The sequence below is a fragment of the Natrix helvetica genome (genome assembly GCF_964273705.1).
Source record: "Natrix helvetica genome assembly, chromosome: Z".
NCBI classification, from domain to species: domain Eukaryota; kingdom Metazoa; phylum Chordata; class Lepidosauria; order Squamata; family Natricidae; genus Natrix; species Natrix helvetica.
The window spans coordinates 61,422,061-61,438,922 of record NC_138554.1 but is presented as its reverse complement, the minus strand read 5'-3'; the positions used below and the strand labels follow the sequence as shown (position 1 = coordinate 61,438,922).

The following is a 16,862-nucleotide window of genomic DNA, read 5'->3' as shown; positions in this document are numbered from 1 at the left end:
CACTGTATTAAGGTATTATGTATCTACAACAATCCCAAGCTCTCTTCTCTGATCACTAGCTACAATCTACCGGAATGCATAGTCCAATGATCTGACATATTACAAGGCATCTTTTCAGTTCCATTATATTTTATAAGATCAAAAATAAAGCCAAAAAAATTATATCTTAAGAAAAGGTTTATTTTTAAAAAACTGTCATTTTGAATTCTGAATAATAGAGAAATATTACTTATACAAACTTTCTATTATTTTGACTGTATTTACTTTGACAATATATAGGAACATCAGCCAAATTCTACCTGGAGTCAGTTATAACCACAATTGGCATAAGCCAATGCCACCATCAATTTTAAAAGCAACTGTTAATCATGACTTTAGGGATCTTTATTCCCCACTCCACAAACAACTACTTACCCGACCATACAGTGTGTGTAACAGAGAGTGACCTGTCCTATCAGCCACACAACAGCAACGGTGAGCCTGTCCTCCTTTCCCAAATTTAAGGCTCTGACCTCCAAAAGCACGTTGATAGATCTTTCCATCTTCTGTCCTGCTAAATGGCATACCATAATTCTCTAGCTGAGGAATCCAAAATGAGATGAGTAATTTAATTGTATATAATGACAAGGGGAATTAGTAAAGTAACATATAATACATCTGAAAATATCTCAGCTCCCAAAAACAAATAAAGTAAAATAAAAGGAGTTAACATAAGCTAAGCAACATTTTAATCTATTTAGTATGTTATGGTGCAAGATTCTGCACTATTATGTAACTGGGGTTTCTAACAGAAATTACTGAAAATTAGCTATTATATCACTAAAGTCCCTAGATTATTCATGAACTATGACAATAATGTATTATAAGAAGGCTATAATATGTAAATGAACATGTATATTTATTTTTAACAGCTAAAATCTCATAAGATTTTGAAATGTTCATTCAATTTAAGCAAAAGTACTGAAATGTTATGAGATTTAGTGATGACATACGTTCTTGGCCATTTTTAAATACAGTAATTTAATTTATTTAAGTTTAGCAATTTATGGACACTATTTAGGGACCTAAATACGTCCTGAAGCGTTTTGTATTAGCCCACATAATATTTAACAACTGTGATAATTCAATTCTCAAAAATTGAGAACCACACATGCCAACCCACTTAGAATAAATGACAAAATCAAGGCTTAACTAAAGCAATGGCAAATCACTTATGTGGCACTGGTAAGAAAACTATGGATAGGTGTGAAACGCCAAGTTTGAATCAAATTTTTTTCACAAGTAAGTTTGTACATAATGATGTTGTCAGATCAAAATCATAAAAATAGCCTGATTACTAAGGATGACAGTTCCCCATTTTTCAATGATATATACAGCTGGATCACAGAACACAAAAAGCCAAAAAAATTAAAACAGCTAAGGAGGAAATGAAGACTATTAGGTAAACTTAGGTAGATTGCAATGGATCATGTCTTAAAACAGACAATTAAGTAGGGTATCTAAATCTAGAAAAATCATATAAGATTTTTTGTGATCCAAACTGAAAATTTTCAATGAATGTACAACGGTTTTAAATCAGGGGTCCTCAACCCCCAGGCTGCAGCCTACCACCTGGCTATGGCCTATTCAGAACTTGGCTGCATGAGAGATGGGAGAGAATTTGCAGTGAAGTTGCATGGCATGTCCGTACGGAGCAGCCCGCTCGCGTGAGTTGAGCTGCACGTATGCAGACATGAACACCAGCCCACCATTCCCACGGTCTGGTTTCCCTCTCTCCCAGCCAGCCCGCCAAGCTGCAAAGGTTGGGGACCACTGTTTTAAATGATATAAAATATAAACATTTTGTTTGGGATTGCCGTTTCAGAAAGGATATCTTCAATGATATTGGCATTATCAAGAAATACATAGTCATCAGCAGTTTTTCTAGTTTTTTTTCATGTATTACAGTTATTTTATTAAAAGACAAATAAAGGCAGTCAACTAATACATGTTTATGTGTCCTATTTTTCACATTGATACTATAAGTGAAGAAAAAAGTTATTTTAGCTAAGAAACTGTTTTCCCTAATTATGTTATCAATGTGAATGTTTGTAGACAGTCAAGGAATCTGAGTAACTGTACCTCAATAACTGAAGCAGGGGCCTGCTCTGTCATATAATGAATTGCATCCTGATCTCCTAGCCAGTCAGAGCCTTTCACAGTATCATAGAAATGCCATCGCCAGTTATCATCTTCCATGTTCCCCAAAGCAGCATTGATTCCTCCCTATAAATTAAGCCATTGCAGAGGAAACTTGTTAAAATGTTAATAAATCATAACTTTAATAGAGATCAATATGAGATTTTTTTCATAGATCAAGAAATAAGAACTGCGTGGTAGTTTAGCCTTGTTCTGATTATAACAACTTATTTTTTTAAAAAAATGAGTAAATGACATAACCCTGGCACCTAAAATAAAAAATGATTGATTGAATACAATTCCTTTCTCTAAAGATCAATAAGTGATCTTTAAGAAATTTTCTCTTGATGATTTTGAAGTCAAGGCAAGTTTATGTCAAGAACAGCAGTCTTTCAGTTAATCATGTCCTTAACACTTCAGGATCTAAAAAGAATAATCACTTTGCATTCTGTGCAAAAAACAATTTGGTAATCAGTGTATGTATTCAACACTGAAATAAAATGCTCCTAGAATTCTGGATCTAATTGTATTTAACCCCAATTGAATTTTTTAAACACTCTTCAAAGTTAACTATATAAAGAGCTCATTGCTAGAAACAAGTCATGCTGCAATCAAGGTATAATCAATTTTTATCAAGCATGTTTGATACAGAAATTGTTAACAGTTGGCAATTGGAAAAGCACATCTGGGAATCCAGATGCAGCTGTGAATCAAGGACCATTTCTATATTATGGGATAGTTATTTAAAGGAGAATGCATTCCCATCCAGAAGAGAACTGAATGTCACATAATTAGGACAATATGTAGTCTATAAATAATAATTAAATAAATGTAGCATAATTTCTATTTATTCAGCTCATTTATTAAATGTATGATCAATCAAGGAAATCAATTTGTTTACAGTTCAATGATATGGAGAATTATAAGTATAATCTTTAGTCATTGTACTTAAACACAACAAAATTGGTTTTAACCTCACTGATGCAAAATTATGATAGAAACGAAAAAAGAAAAAAAAAAAGAAAAAACTAGTGTGTGCATGGAGTGATTGTGGTTGTATTTTTTAGTCTCACAGCCCAAGGATAGAAACTATCTTTAAACTTGTTTGTTCAGCTGGCTATACTTTGATGTCTTCTGCCTGATGGTAAAAGTGCAAAGAGACACTGACCAAGGTGCGAATCATCTCTGAGTATCTTTCTTACTCTGCTAAAAGCAGCAAGATCTGGTGATGTCATCCAGTGGTGTCAGAGAGCAACCAATGGTTTCTTGGGCCAAATTGATCACTCTCTGTAGTGCCTTCCTGTCTGCAGCTGTTAAACCAGCACACCATACTGTAATACAATATGTGAGGACACTTTCTATGGTGAACCGATAGAAAGAGATCATCAGCCATTGTTCCACCTGATTTTTTTGCAGGACTCTAAGGAAATGAAGTCTCTGTTGGGCCTTTCCAATCACCAGAGACATGTTGTTTTTCCAGGTGAGATCTTGACTAATAAGCACTCCCAAGAATTTAAAAGAGGAAATCCTCTCCACACAGCCCCCCTCGATATACAGTGGGCAGGTTCCTCTCTGTGCTTCTGGAAGTCTAGCACCATCTCCTTTGTCTTACTAGTATTTAGATGTAAGTTGTTTCTTGAGCACCATGCAGATACCTTCTGGACTTCTTCCCTGTATGCTGATTCATCCCCTCCAGTTATGAGACCCAGCCCTGTTGTGTCTGCAAACTTTATTATGATGTTGGATGGATCAGAGGATATGCAGTCATATGTATACAGTGAGTACAGTTATGGGCTGAGTATACAGCCCTGAGGGGAGCCTGTGCTGAGCTTCAGCGTGGAAGATGTAAAGGACCCAACCCTTACTGTTTGTGGACAATCCATCAGGAAGTCCTTGATCCATTCACAAGTGATTTAAGTTGGGTGTTGTTAGCATATAGCAATACTTTATTCCAAAGCTCCAGATGATCTCTCTTGTGAAAATTAAATTCAGAATTTTACCAGGAATCAATATTTTAATGCAAAATAAATATATAATGCTCACCTCACTGTATGCTACTCATGAAAATCAGAATACTATAGGCCTCAAGCATTACTATTAACTAGAAAACCTATGACGCATTTGGTCACCTTCCTGAGATATTTCCTTACCTAAGCAGAGAATCAGAATGACCACAGGTAAGCAGAAAATAATGGAAGCAGGAATCATTTCCAACTTCCTACTGGCTTCCCCATCGACTTTGCTTGGAGAAAACTGACATGGAATATTGAAAATTATGATCACTTGACCACAGCTAAGCACTGTGACACAGCAGCAGTGTTAACGCTGCAAATGTGCAGATTTGAAGTCTTGAAATTTCAATGACAAGGGAATAATGGTTCCAGGTTTTAAACACATTCTTTAAATTAGTGGAATTGAGACAACTTAATTTTAAAAAAATGCACTATGATGAACTGTTAAGGCAAATTCAAAGTTATAAAGAGACAAACAAATTCTGCTAAACAATGGCATATGTATATAACATAAATCTAGGTAGCATGCAACAATTGAGAAAAAGAGGTCTCTTACTTGTGCAGCAACAGTATGAGATCTGGTCGGAAATAATTTGGAAACACATGCTGTATTAAAACCAGCCTCAGACAAGCCAAAGGCAGCTCTCAAACCTGCACCACCTGCACCCACTACAACTGCATCAAATTCATGGTCCACTACAGGATACTGTGTTGAAATCTGAACAACAAAAAAGCAGAATACCTTGAGATGAAATATTTGCAATACCCCAATACAATTTAAATTATTATTTCAATTTACATTTGGAGAGTAGCACAATCAATAAGCACTATGCTGAAAACAATTCAAATATCTCTCTTTAGGTTTTGATGAATAATATTCCTCTCCTCTGTAATTTAATCAATTAAGAAGCATCATTAAACTCAAGTCCTTAATCCTTTGCTGCCATTCTTTCCCATGTTAACAAAAAGCTCTTTCATTCCTGTAAACTATCACTATATCTTTAGTATTTAATTTGAACAGGTAAGATAGATCAGATAAATAAATAAACTGCAATTTGACTGATCCATACAAACAAGATTGAATGCCAGAATCCTCAATAAGGAAAATTGAAGTTGGGATCATTTAAATCCAGCTTTAAAATTTACGAACACATAACCATAGTTACTTACTGGCTAAATGTACAGTATGCATGCAAAGCCATGTCTTATTAACCAAGGTTTATTGAGTAACCCACAACTATTCAACTGTTAAACCACAAATCATGGTTTGTTAAACCAAACAACTCATTCAGAAATAAACTACACTACAACTTAGATCAATCTGTGGACTGAATGTCTTATCTTTTTCAGCATATCTGGATTGGATGAAGAAGCCATATAAGTGATTCAAAAATAACTTACTGAATCAGATACTTTGGCAGACACATTCTTCTTTCCATATTCCGTGAAGTGAAAATTACGAGAAAACACATCACAAGCTGCTGGTCTTTGCTGAAAGATAAAAATAATAGTTAAAATCTTCTAATTAGTAAGGGCACCAAAATGTTGCTTACAATACTTAGTACTTGTATTGTTGTAAGCAAACATTTTAGTGCCCTTAACACAACCAAATTGATCCCAAAATTTTCAGGTGTTAAGCAAGACAAGCTGTTAAATGAGTTGCACACTATTTTATAAACTTTTTGCCACAGTTGCTAAGTGAATCACTGCAATTGTTAAGTGAAATACAATACTTGAATAAATCTGACTTTCCCCATTGATTTTGCTTGTCAGAAACTAGGTAGGAAGGTTGTACATGGGAATCAAATGACCTGGGACATTGCAACAAATTATATTTCATGATTTTTTTTTTGACATAGCTCATCATAACCAAATGGTATGCAGAAATTTAATATCTGTAGTTACATTTTTCCAGCAATTGTCAAAATATTTAAAAAAGGAAATGATGAGAAACAAGAAGAATTATGAATTAATTTCAAACATTTTTCAACAAAAGTGGACAAAATACCATCTAGACTTTTAATCTGATATTGTAATTGCTATCAAGTTGGTTGGTTTTTTTTGTTCTTTCATTTAGTGAGCTTGTAAAACGTAATAAAATTAAAGTAATGGTGCAGAGTTGACTGGTCACCCAGAAGGCCATGTAAAATAGTATTATCAAGTGAACAAGGCTACAGTTATAAAGAAATTAGAAGGTGGCATTTCTAAGTTTTTGAAGAGGTGTAAGAAGACTCAGCCACTACAAAACCACACTAGTAAAGGCCAGAAAAAGATGCACAACAGCAAATGATGATAGAAAAATTAAAATACTGTGCCTAAGTGACAGAAGAAAATCATCTGGGTGTTTACAAGATGAAATGTTGAAATGCAATGTGAAGTTGAGTGCAAGGACTTTTCGATGCAGACTGCAGGAATTTGGTCTAAGTGTTTCCTTTTTCTTATTTATAACTGCTATTCTAATAGCAAATCCTTCATGTAAGTTATTGCATTACATTCTTGATTAAATTATCTTTCCATTGATGTTTAACTTTATGGTACTACTGCAAAAAAAGTGGTGTTATTAGCAATCAAACCTCAAAAATACTGTGCACTTTTTTCCCAAATGGTTTCCACAATTTTAGCCACTACTGTAGGTATTCTATTAAAATATTCCTATGTGGGAGTGCTATGCTACTAAGATTGTGTGGTAGTCATGTATACTTTTAGGTTTGCAGAAGTCGGTTCTATCATTTTAAATGCTCTTGCATTTACAGTATTTGGTTTCAAAAAGGCCTCTTTCTTATGTAAATATATTGTATCATCTCAAATCTTCATCATGTTTTGAGAGAAAAGTCACTTATCAGGGCTGCTAATTGATATATCATCTCCATATTAGCAAGCTGTTACTGTGTAAGTTATATTTTAATCTCAAAACCAAGATACGTATATTTTTAAGAACAAAGTTCAACGCGGGTCTCTCAACAAGAAAATATACGGACAGAAAAAATAAAAACAAATTGTTAAAGCATTTACAAGCTGTCTTATATAGAATATATATCATATCCCTACAGAAATATGGGAAACACGATTCCCGGAATGCCACATCGGGGGGGGGAGGGGGAGAAACCGAAACTTCCAGTATCTTATCCTGAATATACAAAGCCCATAAAGTCGCACAACCACTTTTTCTCCGACTGAAGCTGAAATACCCACCCTCGAGCGCAAAGTAAATATAACTTTATTATAGTCGACCCGGCCTGTACCAAGGACGTACCTTGCAGAACAGCTGCAAATATCGCAGCCTCCCCAAAGTCAACGCCATTTCTACCTGGTAGGATATTAAGCAACTGCGCATGCGTGGAAAGTGGGGCCTAATTGAGCAGGCGTCCGACGGAGAGCGCTGGTTGGTTACCACCAGTGCGAGGAAAAAACCAAAATAAATCTGTCCAGGTAGGTTTTTATCATTTCAGGCATTCGTTGTTTCTATGAAAAGTTATGAGAGCATTAAAGTTTCCTTGAAAAGGTATGAAAATCAAAGGTTAGGAAAGCTCCGAAGATTTCAATACTCCACTACACCACCAGGACAATCCGTTTTGAAAAAGGAAAACTGTTAATGTATCGTCTATGGTTTTGACTCTCGCGATGAAAGGGCTTTATCTCGGGGTGGGGAGGAGGCTAAAAGAGTACGATGCGCACGTTGCGCAAGCGCAATGAAAGTTAAGGGGCTCAGTACCTGCTACGGAGGGTTTGGAATATTGTTTTGCCAGAACTTCTGGTCGAGGGTTTTCTTTTCACCTTTATTTAATGTTCGTGAAGATTTTTTGGTATGGGTTTGCATGTTTTTATATTTAAAGTGCTGTTAGTTTAATAAAAAAGGAGACTTGTGAAACAATATACGTAGTTGACAAGTGCAATTAACAGTACTGGGCCCTGACAATCTTGTAGTCCATATTAATCCTGTTTTTCTTAAGAGGGTAAAACTGTATAATAACTATTCTATTTTTTGGTAAAATTACAGATGCTAAAAAGTTCCTTGATACAGATTTGTGTGTGTGTGTGTGTTTACACACACATACACAAATCTGTTTCAAGGAACATTTCATATTTTTCTCTTAGAGGAAGAGTTTTTCCTATAGATTTCCACAAAAAACGTTTTATTAAAGAATAGTCAGTTAAATGTTGGACTTTATATGGGGAAAATCGGCTTAACAAACTTTCTTCAGCCCTGATGTGGCCATGATGATTAAGTACAAGTCAAGTGATTCTAGAGAAAACACATAAGGTTGTTGTTTGTAAATGATAAATATGAAATTGGGAGGTTTTATTTATGAATGCATTTCCTAGAAATTCTAGTAACCCCCAAAAGTAAATAAGTTTTCTTTCTTTAACCATGCCTATTACTATATTAATTTCTGTAGAAAATAAAAATGCTTATATCAGAATTAGGGAATTCTGTTGCTTATAAAATTACTGTATATCACAGAAACAACCTTTGGAGATAATGTTACCCAACTCTCTATTTAATACAGAGTCTTTGAAAGATGATTATTCAACTTCTGCTAAAATACAAAAAAACTAGATTATCCTTCCAGAGATAGTTTAATATATCACCAAATAGGCCTTACCATAATTTTTGTTTAATATTTGACTAAAATTGATTAAATCGCGGTGGCCTAGTGGCTAAGACGCTGAACTTGTCGATCAGAAAGGTTGGCAGGTCAGCACTTCAAATCCCTAGTGTTGTGTAATTGAGTGAGGTCCCATTACTTGTCCCAGTTTCTACCAGCCTAGCAGTTGGAAAGCATGTAAAAATGGAAGTAGAAAAATAGGAACCACCTTTGGTGGGAAGGTAACAGTGTTCCATGCGCCTTCAGCGTTTAGTCATGCCAGCTACAGGACCACGGACCCTTCTTCAGACAACATTGGTTCTTCAACTTTGAAATGGAGATGAGCACTGCCTCCTAGAGTCAGGAACGACGAGTAAATATGTGCGAGGGGAACCTTTACCTAAAATTTATTTCCCATCCATTCATTGGACATAATTCTGATCTCCATAGCAACAGAGAAAAATTCTGTTCCATTTTGTTAATAATAGCACTTGTGATATTTGAAGATATAGCTCTCCCCCCCCTTTTTTTTTTTTTCTTCAGCTAAATGTATCTTGCTCTTAAAACTGTTCCTAGCAGGATTTGAATATACTGAGAGGATATCACTTTGTATCACTTCATGTATTTCCTTCTTCCCTGAATAGATTATAAGAACAGGCACTCCTACAATTTGGTTTCTCTAATCTGGCCTACTTGACTTTAGCCCTGAATCAGCCCTGGTTCTACCAGAAAGTATGAAGAATAGATAAAATGACAGAATTAAATATTGAGACCATCAGAAACATGGTCAAGAAACATATGCTTCTTATGAATGATTTTAAATATAAGAGTGTATTAATTGTATTCCAAAGTACTAAAGGAACTAGCTGATAATCTGGCTAAACCTTCATTATTTGGGGAAGCATAATGAAAGATATGAGAAATCAGATTTGGCAGCAGTATGTTTTTCTCCTACATTTTTCGTGTACTCTCACTACGTCATTGGTATAAGTAATTTTTTAGGGAATTCTATCAGAGGTATACAAGTTTAAATAGCTGAGTGTAAAGTTAGGTGATAAGAGTCTCAAGAGTTGTTTTCTCTGATTTTAAGGTTTGCCTATGAATAATTTAAATAACCCTCCTCCTAACTGGAACATTCAGCCTAATGCAAGAAATAATGAAGATCATGGAAGCAAATGGAATTATGCTTTGTTGGTTCCAATGCTGGGATTGGCTGCCTTCCGTAAGTGACCTTTAAGTAAAATTTGAATTTTTCAATTACTTTTAAATTTATGGTGTTCTGCTTATCCATTGTTAACATTGAATCATCCTACATATATTTTGTGCTTATTTTAAAGACTACGTGGCTTCCTGAAACCAGGAGTTCTATCATTACTGTAGTATGAAAAAAATAAAGATTCCCTACATTTTTATTTCTTCCTTTATCAAAGAAAATACTCAAGTCTCAGATTTTGCAGGAAACAAAGTTTCTTTTTTCTGTCAGTCAGCCATGTCACTGCGTTAACTGGTCTGCCAACTTGTGCTTATATTCTGAGTTATACAGTAGACTGAACTGTTTCTTATCTGACAATGATTAATGTGCATGTCAGACATAATACGCCACACATTCTTTACTTTCCTTCTGATCTTCCGTTCGCCTGCCAAGAGAAAGTGGGCAACAATAGCTCTTGCCAAAATGTAGCTAATTGAGTTAGCAAGATTTGTATTTTATTTCATTTTATATTAAAGTTTTTAATTAGAATATGCTCCGCGTTTTATTTTCTGCTTATTCGGAAATATGCTGCTTGGAAAGCCAACGGTCCACACCTCATTAATTCAGGGTGGAACTTCCCCGACAAGCCAACTGCCTAGAATTTGGCTAATGTAATGTTACAGGGATTCAGTAGGGGAAATATGATTACTTCTAATTCATGGCCATGCAAGCTTCAGCCTAAAACAGTTTATAATTCTTAAGTCTAAAACTCAATAAGAGAATTTTTCCATATTTTTTTCTGATTATTTATTGAACCCACTTTGATAATGTTTGTAAAATTCTACTGCCAGCCCAATTTGAATGAAACCTCCGACATCCTTCCTGCCCCTTGTTCACTCTTGTCATTCTAATTTGCATTCACCAATTAGGGGCCAATTTAAGATCTTAAAGAGAGGTATATCTATTAAGAATTAGTTTTGGGACTATACCCTGTTCCTATTTCCAGACACTCGTGAAAAAGATTGTAACATCATGTTTACCTGGAACAGGACATCAGTATTCAGGCTAATGAAACATTATCTCTTGTTTATCCCTTCTCATAATAGTATGATTTATATAGACTTCTGCTCCCCTTAATCTATTGCACAGCTCGCAAATGAGATATAGAAGAGAAATAAAAATCTTCATGATGGTTCTTGAGCACCCTTCTTTAGTGTGTGGCCGTTTTTTCCAGGACCATTGCCTGATGATGTTGGACATGAAATGTTTGATAGTTTGGAGGATTTTGGCAGGAGCAATGGATGACATTTTTGCTTATACTGCCACCTTTTCTCTTCTCCCATCTTCCCAATCAAAGATAAGTATTGCAATTCTGCATCATCCCCTTTTCCATGACATCATCTTCCTCCACTACAACCAAAAACATAAGAACCTGAATTATTCCTGTGAACCTCCTCCCCTTTTCCGAGTGGACTAATGTGATGAGACAACCAGCTCTGTTCCTATCTGCTACTTTCAGATGGCAACCTTGTGGACCCAGGTTGGCCAGTATCAGTACCAAATACTTTTAAGGGCAGGGACCATAATACTTTCCCCTGACAAAAATAAGATGTAACTTTCCCTTAGTGCTTTTATTTCTGCCTATTTCCTTTTTGGAAATAATCTGTGCTGGCATAAAACATGCAAACATTAAATGAAGAGCCATGAAGAGAGGTGTAAGAGATTACAGGTAGTCCTCAACTAACAACCATAATTGACACCAATTGTTTTGTTGCTAAGCAAGGTAGTTGTTAAATGACTTTTGCCCCATATTACGACCTTTCTTGCCGCAGTTGAATCACTGCAGTTGTTAAAATTTTGATCATGTAATCATACAACTGTTGCAATGGTCATAAATATAAAAAACAGTCATAGGTCACTTTTTTCAATGCCGTTGTAGCTTTGAACAGTGACTAAACAAATGGTTGTAAGTTGAGGACTACTTCTAATGTAAAGATAGAAGGTCAATGCATAGAGTGACATTACTATAGTAAAATAACCCTTGCGATATAATTAATGGTTGAAAATGAAAAGACGGAGTAAACATTTAACATTTTTTAAAAATTGAAAATAATAAGTTACAATGTGTTATAAAAAGGAAGAAAAATGCTATATTATGACATAATTTTTAAAGAGTCAGTTGGAAAGAGAAAACAATCTTATACAGAGAACTATTCTAAGAGAATCTCATTTTCTTCCCCCATCCATTTCTAAGTAATGCAGTTAAGTATCTAGTTGTAAGATTTACCCTGCTCCGAGGATAAGCTCATTGATCTCTGATTCCACTTTGTTCTACTGATAATATTTCACCAGAGGTATATATAGTTATATAGTATATATAGTATAGTGTTAAGTTTGGCTCAACACTAGGTTGGAAACCAGTCCTAGTATTTACCATTCTAGGTTATTTTAATGTCTTACAGGTTGGATTTGGTCCAGAGAATCTAAGAAAGAAATAGAAAAAGAGAAAAGAGATGTCTATAGAAAATTGTCTTTTGTACAGAAAGAGCTTGAATCTAAATATCGTGATATAATTATAGAAAACCGCAGAATGGTTGCCCACTTGGAATTAGAATTGGAAAAAGAACGGAACAGAACCCTAAGTTATCGCAATGCACTCATCTCTCAAAGTTACAAATTGGTAGAAGAAAGAAGAACTTTGGAACAAGAGCGGACAAAGGTGGAACAAGAGAAGCAGATTCTGCAGGATTCTGGTGCTGCAGGTGCTTTGTATAAGAACTGCTTGGAGAAGGAAGATCAGTGGCAAACAAAAGCCTCTATTTTACTAAAAGAGTTTGAAGAAGCTTTAATGGAAAGGCAGGATATGTATTGTAGCCTTGTACTGCCAAGATATCATCGGTTGGCAGTGGAGAAAAAAATGCTAACCAAAGCAACAACTGATCCAATTGGTTTAGAACTGGAACTGGAAAGTGGGCTGAAAGATATTTTCAGATATGATACCTCTTGCAGCAATTTATTAAATACCAATAAAAATCAAAATGGAAAGCTCATGTGGATCTACCTTCGATATTGGGAGTTATCTGTCGAAGTCAGAAAATTTAAGAAGGCAGAGAAAGTATTTTTGGGAAACACTGGCTAAAGCTAGGCCATCCCTAGCTTGTATTATATCAATGTAGTCCTCTCAAGATTCGTTAAAATTTAACCCACAGAATCCTCATACTGGTTTGTGATATCCATATAACTTTGTGAGGTATATATCAGTATCTTTAGTTACTGTCATAAGTACATTCATCATCTAATAATACCAGTCTTCTTTTGATTAATCTAAATCTGTATTGGATGTTACCATATTAATGTATGGCAACTAAATATGTGTGGTTTTTGTATTAGCAGTGCTACTATGTTCAATAGGATTTATTTAAAAATAGTATTTCTGCATTTCTACAGTCCTTTCTATGCTGTCATGCTTTTCATTCCTCAGAGTCCTTGACATAGAACTATAATGGAGACTGATTGTAATGGTTGTAAAATGTTATGACCATTTTGCAGCAGTTGTTAAGAAAATCCCTGAAGTCATTAAAAGAACTACTGGTTCTCTATGGGTGCAATTTTGCCAAAAATAGGAGTGCCAGTTTTTGGCAAAACTGTTGTAAAATGTGGTCACGTGACTGCAAATGGCTATAAATATGGCCATGATGCCAAGCTCAGTCATGTGACTACAGATTGGGCCCTACCATGGGAACTTTGAATCCAGGTTATAAGCCCCCCCTTTTTTAAAATTGTAACAATGATTGGAAAGTAACCAAGTTGAGACTATCTGTACAGTAGATACAATCCAATCCCTATATATTGATCATCCTGACACATGGTTATCCCTACAAATTGCCAACTTAAACGTAAAGATCATCATCTCAATGATGAAAACTATGTCCAATCAATCAGATTAATGTTTAAAATATGTGATGTGATTGATCTTTACAAAAGAAAGTAGTTAAATGCAAAGAATAAGAATGGGATTCTATTTATGTCTGGCAGTTATTAAATATGTTTGCCAATACATCCAGTAAAAAGAATAAGTTATTTACTGCCTGAATAGATGAATTTTTGATGAACACATATTCTGGTAGAGAGAAGTTCCCTGAGGATTGGTTGTAGCACGAATCCGAAAGCTAGGAAAAGTAAACCTCCTGTCCTAGTGACCAACCGAGATTGGATCCTGCAACATTATCCTGGCACATGTATATTTGCCTTTATTTGTGATGAACTTTTCAATAGAATTCAGGGGTGTGTGTGTCACTTTTACTGTTTAGTTTCTTGCTTAAAATTTGTTGATACGTTCACCAAGTTCAACTTAAGAGTTCTTTTACCTTCACCATATTAAATGAACTTGTCTGGTACATAAGAAACTAGTAATTTTACTAAATTATGTAATAGATAAATTGAAGGGGAAAAAATAAAAGTCCCCATGGAAATATTCATGTACCTTCCAGCATTATAAAAGTCACATCCGCCTTCTTCAGCTTTTTGTTTCGCTGGCATCCTGCCATAAAATGAAAGTAGGGGAAAAGAATTTGGAGCATGGGAAGGGGAAGACAAATGGGGGCAAGCTGACAAGAATCAGAGGTGGCAAACCAGAATAAACCAGCTGCCAAAGACAGATGACCTGGGAACAGAAGGAGAAACTGCATCAAGAAGCACCAACATCAAAGTGGTTCCCAAAAATTCAAAAAGGAATAATATTGGACACTGTTGAACTGGTCAATGGGGGTGAGCAGGGAAAGGGGGAAAGTGTAACCTTTGCGCGGGAATACCAGATCTAACTTTACTTTCATCACAACCTCTTGACTTTAGTAAAAGAATCTTATCACTTCAATCAATTGGAGTCAAGGGTCTTTCTTTCCTCAACATCCAAGTTGAGGCAGATCTGACAAGGAGCACGAGCAAGTGGCACAGATGATCAATATATATGGGGATTAGATATTAAAGAATTTAAAGAACATAATCATAGCTTAATTTCAGGTAAATATGACTATCAACAAATTTTTCTTTGCCATGAAAAAAATCTAAAAACACTAAAATGTCTCCATTGCTACTCTTGTCTTCAAAGCATACATCCAAGTATAGGCAAGGATATTATGTTAATGCAAAGTACATTCATTCAAGATAGGTAGGAAATCATGGAAAATTTGAATATTATTACAGGTTTTGAGTTATTTCCCCCCTTCCCACTATTAAAGAACATTACCTCATTAAAATGTTGATATTTGAAACTCCATTGCATCACTAGTGTATACAAGAACTAATTTGATTTTTTTTAAATACAATGTTACTACTTTATATGAGCCCCAACAGGCTGTCACCACAAACAGGAAGAGACCCATTACTAAGAAGGTTATCTTACACTAAAGAAGTATCCTACTGAATTGAAAATACGTGTCTGGTGATCATGGGAATGTTTAGAATTCAGATATTTGATTAGAGGAGGAATAAACAGTTCAGTATATTGTCTATATGTCAAAGGTAATGAGCTAACATGACAAAAAGGTTTGTGCACCCTGGAAACAATACTCAAACTAAGTTGTTGAAATTCACATAAACTTGTAATAGATTGTTGGGCAGTAGTAACAAGGTGACAGAAAAACATTGCCAATCCCTATCACAAAAGTCGAAAGAATCAAAGTGCCACATAAATCAAAGTATGTGTGTGTGTATTTAATAGAATTAAGAAAAAGTGCAAAAGGAAAAAAAGACCCTGAAAGAAAATTGATTTTCTTTGCAGCAAATATACGGCAATTACAAAGGATGGAAGGCTTAGTCAATATTGAACCGGTCAGAGTCAAACTCCTGGCTATGGGCAGAATTAGCCTGCAATATATGCATTCTAACCACTGCACCACTATGGCTCCTTTCTTAACAGTTGGAATGGAATGGAATGGAATAGAATAGAATAGAATAGAATAGAATAGAATAGAATAACAGAGTAGGAAGGGACCTTGCAGGTCTTCTAGTCCAATCCCCTGCTTAGGCAGGAAACCCTTCAGACAAATGGTTATCCAATTAAGAAAAACAAAAACGTCTGAATAATGGATCTGGCAATGTCTGGAGACAGCAAAATAGAAGAGATGGAACTGAAGAAGATAATAAAATGAAATACATGCAAATAGAAATAGAACAACTGTGGTAAAATTAGTACCAACACTCTTTGGCCTTTGAGTGTAATCCCAAAACAACTTGAATATAATCAACATTGACAAACTTACTTCAGTCAATTGCAAAAGGAAATTACAGTTTATATGCAGTTTATATCCTGAAAAAAAATATTTGTACTACCATCAAACATCCACTTCTGCCAATTCCAGTTCTTTGGGAAGGACTCAATAGATGGACAAAATGCAATATCAAGGCTGAACATCTGGCTGTATGATGAACCATACAATAATAATATATCCCAGGTCTTGATACACTGATAAAAATTCCAAATCTACTCTGAACCTCTGGCTGGTTGTGCAATGAACCTTAATATTAATTATATTTTTATGCTAAAAATTGATCCTCTGCTTTCAAGAGATGCTGCTAGGTCTCATGTGGAACAAGACCTTTCTGTACAATAGCAGAATATAGAATCATAGAATAACTGCTGTAAGGAATCTTGAAGGTCTTTTAATCCAAACCCCTCCTTGAACAGGAAACCCCATATCATTCCAGTCAAATGGTCCAATCTCTTAGAATCACCTACAGCTTCTGAAAGTTTCACTGATTAATTGTTCTAATTGTCAGGAAAATTATCCTTAATTCTACACTGGGTCCAGTGGTGGGTTCCGGATCCCGTTGCAACTGGTACGGTGCAATGGGGCCCGGCAGCCACCACATGAACGCGTGCAATGCGCGCACACA

At 35.4% G+C, this 16,862-nt stretch overlaps 2 protein-coding genes across 3 annotated transcripts in view; one reads left to right on the top strand and one right to left on the bottom strand.

Moving 5' to 3' along the window:
- SDHA (succinate dehydrogenase complex flavoprotein subunit A) overlaps positions 1-7,789 on the bottom strand; it is a 41,465-nt gene extending 33,676 nt beyond the window's left edge. Inside the window, exons 1-5 of the mRNA XM_081971256.1 lie at positions 7,444-7,789; positions 5,592-5,681; positions 4,747-4,908; positions 2,122-2,265; positions 415-579 (exon numbers count right to left, since the gene is read on the bottom strand). Coding sequence (XP_081827382.1) covers positions 415-579; positions 2,122-2,265; positions 4,747-4,908; positions 5,592-5,681; positions 7,444-7,524 — 642 coding nt within the window. The 5' untranslated portion in view covers positions 7,525-7,789. The remainder of the gene's footprint in view (positions 1-414; positions 580-2,121; positions 2,266-4,746; positions 4,909-5,591; positions 5,682-7,443) is intronic.
- CCDC127 (coiled-coil domain containing 127) lies at positions 7,507-15,167 on the top strand. Of its 2 annotated transcripts, none has more exons than XM_081971258.1 (3): positions 7,507-7,619; positions 9,867-9,998; positions 12,431-15,167. In XM_081971258.1, exons 2-3 carry the CDS (start codon positions 9,875-9,877, stop codon positions 13,105-13,107), a joined length of 801 nt encoding a protein of 266 aa, XP_081827384.1. In that variant the 5' UTR covers positions 7,507-7,619; positions 9,867-9,874; the 3' UTR covers positions 13,108-15,167. The 2 variants fall into 2 exon arrangements, with proteins under 2 accessions (XP_081827384.1, XP_081827383.1); XM_081971257.1 differs by lacking the exon at positions 7,507-7,619 and adding an exon at positions 7,846-7,993 and having other exon boundaries at positions 12,431-15,165.
- Positions 15,168-16,862: the final 1,695 nt, after the last annotated feature.